The sequence below is a fragment of the Coturnix japonica genome, chromosome 6, assembly GCF_054131305.1.
Source record: "Coturnix japonica strain WE chromosome 6, WE-NBRP24, whole genome shotgun sequence".
Lineage (NCBI taxonomy): Eukaryota > Metazoa > Chordata > Aves > Galliformes > Phasianidae > Coturnix > Coturnix japonica.
In genome coordinates this window covers 18555543-18560016 of record NC_140668.1, presented here as the reverse complement: position 1 = coordinate 18560016, position 4474 = coordinate 18555543, and the positions used below count along the sequence as shown (strand labels likewise).

General features: G+C 43.0%; 1 protein-coding gene across 1 annotated transcript; it reads left to right on the top strand.

Annotated features, from left to right (window-relative positions):
• Positions 1–1300: 1300 nt before the first annotated feature.
• LOC146760447 (obscurin-like) lies at positions 1301–3420 on the top strand. Its single transcript, XM_085551444.1, has 3 exons — positions 1301–1333; positions 2650–2929; positions 3140–3420. Exons 1-3 carry the CDS (start codon positions 1301–1303, stop codon positions 3412–3414), a joined length of 588 nt encoding a protein of 195 aa, XP_085407570.1. The 3' UTR covers positions 3415–3420.
• Positions 3421–4474: the final 1054 nt, after the last annotated feature.

Here is a 4474-nt window from a genome sequence, read left to right as displayed (position 1 = left end):
CCTGCATGACATCCTGGTCACCAAACTGGAGAAAAATGGTTTTGATGGATGGACCAGTTGCAGGATAGGGAACTGTCTGGATGGTCACACTCAGAGAGTTGCAGTCAATAGCTCAGTGTCCAGGTGGAGGGTGGTGTTGGGACCAGTGTTATTTAACATTTTTGTAGGCAACATGGAGAGTGGAATCAAATGAACCCTCAGCAAGTCTACAGATGACCCCAAGCTGAGCGGTGCTGTTGATGTGCTAGAGGGAAGGGATGCTACCCAGAGGGACCTGGACAGGCTGGAGAGGTGGGCCCTTGGCAGCCTCATGAACTTGAGTGTGGCCAAGTACAAGGCCCTGCACCTGGGTCAGGGCAATCCCAAGCACAGGCACAGGCTTAGAGGAGAATGATTTGAGAGAAGCCTTGACCCTGTTAAGAAGAGTTGGTCTGGAGGGAGGTGTCCCTGCCTATAGCAGGGGGACTGGAACTAAATGACCTTAAAGATTCAGTCAGTTCTATTGTTTTTCTACCCTTAATTTTGCTTGAAAGGTTTTAGAATAAATGAGATTCTGGTTTCCATGAAAACTGTTTGCAGGGAGCTCCATTGTAGCTAGTAGGTCTGTCTTTAAGTTCAAGGGCAATAATGCATTGACTGTGTTGAAGAGAGAAATGACTCAGGAATGGATGATGGTTTAGAATAAAACATAATCCTACTTATTTTCTATGCAAATATGTGTAAGGAAAAGATGCTGCACTCAGTTCTGGAAATATCCTGACAAATATATCTCTAGTGCTTCACAGCTGGAGATATCAAGATTGTTAAACCACTGGAAGATGTGGAAGTGAATGAATATGGGAGTGCATCTTTTGTCTGAGATTTCACACGATGAGGTTCAGAGCCAGTGGTACAAAGATGACAACAAGCTGAAGGCTGATGACAACATCAGAATGCGGCAAGATGGTAGGGTGTAAGAGGGGGATCTTTCTCCTGAGTGGGGCGTGGGTTGGAGATCAAGCATATAAGACATCTGAAATGAAGTGAAGAAGGTTCAGAAGGGAGTTCCCCTTTTGTTTTGGGACTGAGGTTAGGGTGGAACAAGTGACAGGTGGGATGCTTAGTGTGGGAAGTGTGATGCTATCCCACCATCCCACACTGCTGGGAGCAGGTAGGAAATGAGTGCAGTTATTTCGAAAGTGGGGGTGAACAGGGCAGTCAGTTCCTCCAAAGAGGTTTTGTCTGACAGTGAGTGTGATCCTTCTGTATCAGGTACTTTGAAGGTGACGACAGCCACATTTGGTCAGTCCTTGTAGAAGCCATGTTTAGATTCCACTTTCGTGGGGATGTGGATGTGGGGGAATGGGTGGTTTCATTGACATGAGAGAACAGGCAGTGATGCTGTGAAACCAGATGGATGATGCTCAGCCTGGCCATGTGCCTCAGAGCTCTTTGCTCAAGGAAGCCAAGTGTAGTTGTGGGGTTGCTCTCAAGAGCCCAGTTTGGTAGGGATGAGCTGGCGGTTGGACTAGATGACCTTAGTGGTCTTTTCCAGCCTTAGTGACTCTGTGGTTCTCTGCTTCAGGAAAGAGCTACTCGCTGACTTACACACGTGTCCAAGTCAAGGATGCAGCAGAAATAAAATCTGTAGCAGAAAAGGCAGAATCTCGTGAATCTTGTGCCCATCTTACAGTTAAAGGTAATTATGCTTCTGATGACGATTTTGATTAAATTATCTTATGTTATAAACGAGCTAACATCCTTTGATTTAATGTCAAGGAAGTTAAACACCACCAGGACCTTTCACAGAAATAAATACTCCTACCTACCTACCTTTCTGCCCACAAAATATCCAGCTTGTCTTTTGGAATTTACTTTTGCTAAGTAAAACAGATTATTTTCTTAGGAGGTTGATTTTCTATGTTTAGACTTCAGCTTTGTGTTTGAACGTTGAGGGATAAAAAACATAGCTTGACTTTTTCTTCATTTTCTCTTGCTGTTTGAAAAGAACACAGGGTTTTGGTTTTTTTTTTAAATATATACAATGTTAGGGTATATATATGATGTTAAGTGTGATAAAGAAAAGGGAGACATTTGAGTTAGCACACTACTCAAGAGTTCAGTCCCCAGCTTTGCCACTGTTAAAATTATAAGGGCAAGAACTTCCTGGAAAATGAATTTCTCCTAAGTAGAGTCATTACATTTGAGCTACAGAGACCTTTACTAGGTGAAAACTTGTTGTTCAGAGCTAAGTTGCTGTATTTAACCAAAGTAATTATCAATGTCCGTGTTTCATTGAATGCCATTTCTCATTGATTTCATCTGAAAGAAACTTCCAGGCTTTTTGTCCGCTATTGTCCCCAGCGTAAGATTATCCATTCACATCATAAAGTACTTGTTATATTTTTAACTCACTCTTATTTGAATAAAAGCCTCAACATTTGGGAGCAATTTAATAAGCACAGAACAAGAGCTGGACCTTGCATTTGGTAGATAATATACAGTATTACTTTATAGAAATGTAGTCAATGGCATTCCCTATAGACAATCGTTTTTTTTATCTTTAGAGTGGTTCAAAAAACCATTGTGAACATGACATTAATTGGAATGGAATACACGCAAGAGACTTTCCTCTTCTTCCAATTGTCCTCATCCTTTCTTCTCTTCCAGCCCTGCTTTGCAGATTACCATATAGAAATCACCAGGAAGCTGGAGGACAAGACAGCTTTGGAACGTCATTCTGTCATCCTGTCCTGTGACTTCAGGCCTTCTCCAAAGGTTGTGAAATGGTTCAAGGGCCACACACCCATCGTGCCCTCTGAGAAGTACAAGATCAAGAGGGATAAGCATTCAGCAGAGCTCAAGATTCTGAAGCTGAAGCCCGATGATGCTGGTGTGTACAAGTGCAAGGCAGGAATTGCAGAGACTGAAACCACGCTGACAGCTGAAGGTAAGAGCAGGGGGGGTGGTCTCTTACATGTCCTATTTCACCTCAGATTTCTCTTCTCTTGGTTGATTTCTGCCGTTCTCTCCTGCTAACTTTATAAATGTATAATCTTCACTGAGAAGATTACACAAAGATCATCTAGTCCAACCATTCTACCACATCCCAGTATGATTTATAGTAACAGTGGTAACAGTTCACCTTGTTTCCCCACAGCCCGCAATGTAGAAGTAACGAAGCACCTGCAGGATGTAGAAATTGAAGAAGAGAGCTCTGCTGTCTTCTCCTGCGAGCTGTCCCATGATGACGAGGACGTGGAATGGTTCCTGAATGGCAACCTCCTTTACACCAACAATTACAATGACATCAAGAACGTTGGCAATTGCTGCACACTGACAATGAAGCAGGTTAAGCCTGAGGATGCTGGCACAGTGACAGTGAAGTCAGACAAGGTGTCAGAAAGCGCACCTGAAGGTGATAGGTGGGTCTGATCACAGCCCTCCTGGATTTAAGAGATGCTAAGGAGCCCCAGTTCATTCTATTGTGCAGCAGTCCTGCTTCTAAAGCTGACCTCTCTGGGGTGACAAGACATCAGGGGCTTTCTTCCAGTGGAAGGTTCCATTGCAGCAGATATCAACGAAGGAGGATGGTTTTGGTGTCCTGCCAAAGCATTCCATTGCTTTTTATCATCATTTTACTTAACACAAGAAGAGTTACAAGAGCAATTTCTTTTACTGCTTCAGTAACATGCAGTGTCAATGCTGTTGTCTCCAAGGATTTATGACTGCAGGGAGAGCTCATTCAGTGTGTGTTTTGCCTCTGGAATGACTAATGACCAGGCTGTGAGTAACCTGATCTAGCTGTGAATGTCCCTGTTTATTGCAGGGGAGCTGGGCTAGATGGCCTTTAAGGGTCTCTTCCAATTCTAAGGATACTGTGATTCTAATCTGCTCTCCCCAGTAATTAAGCTCTTTTACTCTACGCGCTCAGAGTTTGAAGGATTTCCTCTTTCTCCTTTCTTTTGCATTTGGTGGATCTTTTTTCCCCAGTGTAAACCTCTGATGTGTGAAATAGAAGATAGATAAAAGGAGTCAATAAAGAGGAAAATCAAAAGTGTTCAGCAGCTTATCCTCTTAATACTGTGGCCTGCTGTATGAGCTCTGCTCCACGTGAGGGCAATGCCAGCTCTCCAGCTTTAGAAGAGCTACATCCCAATTTTTTCATATATCAGTCCCACCCACGGCAATGCAGGCTGTCCCTCCTGTTCCCTGTATTCTCCTACTGAATACTTGAGAATTCCATAAAGCGTATTCAGTCAACAGGCATGAAACCACTTTAGGTTCTATATTGGTGTCGTCAGTAATGGTAAAGATTTATTGATCCCTATTTAAAAATCTGAAAGCAACTGGAAATGTCTCAACTTCTGTATCACGTTGTTCTGTTTTGGCTGTTTAATTGCAGAGAAGCCTGCTGTCTTCATGAAGTCCTTGGATGATGTTTTTGTTGAGGAGTGCGGTGTGATTAAATTGGAATGCGAAGTCTCTAAAGAGA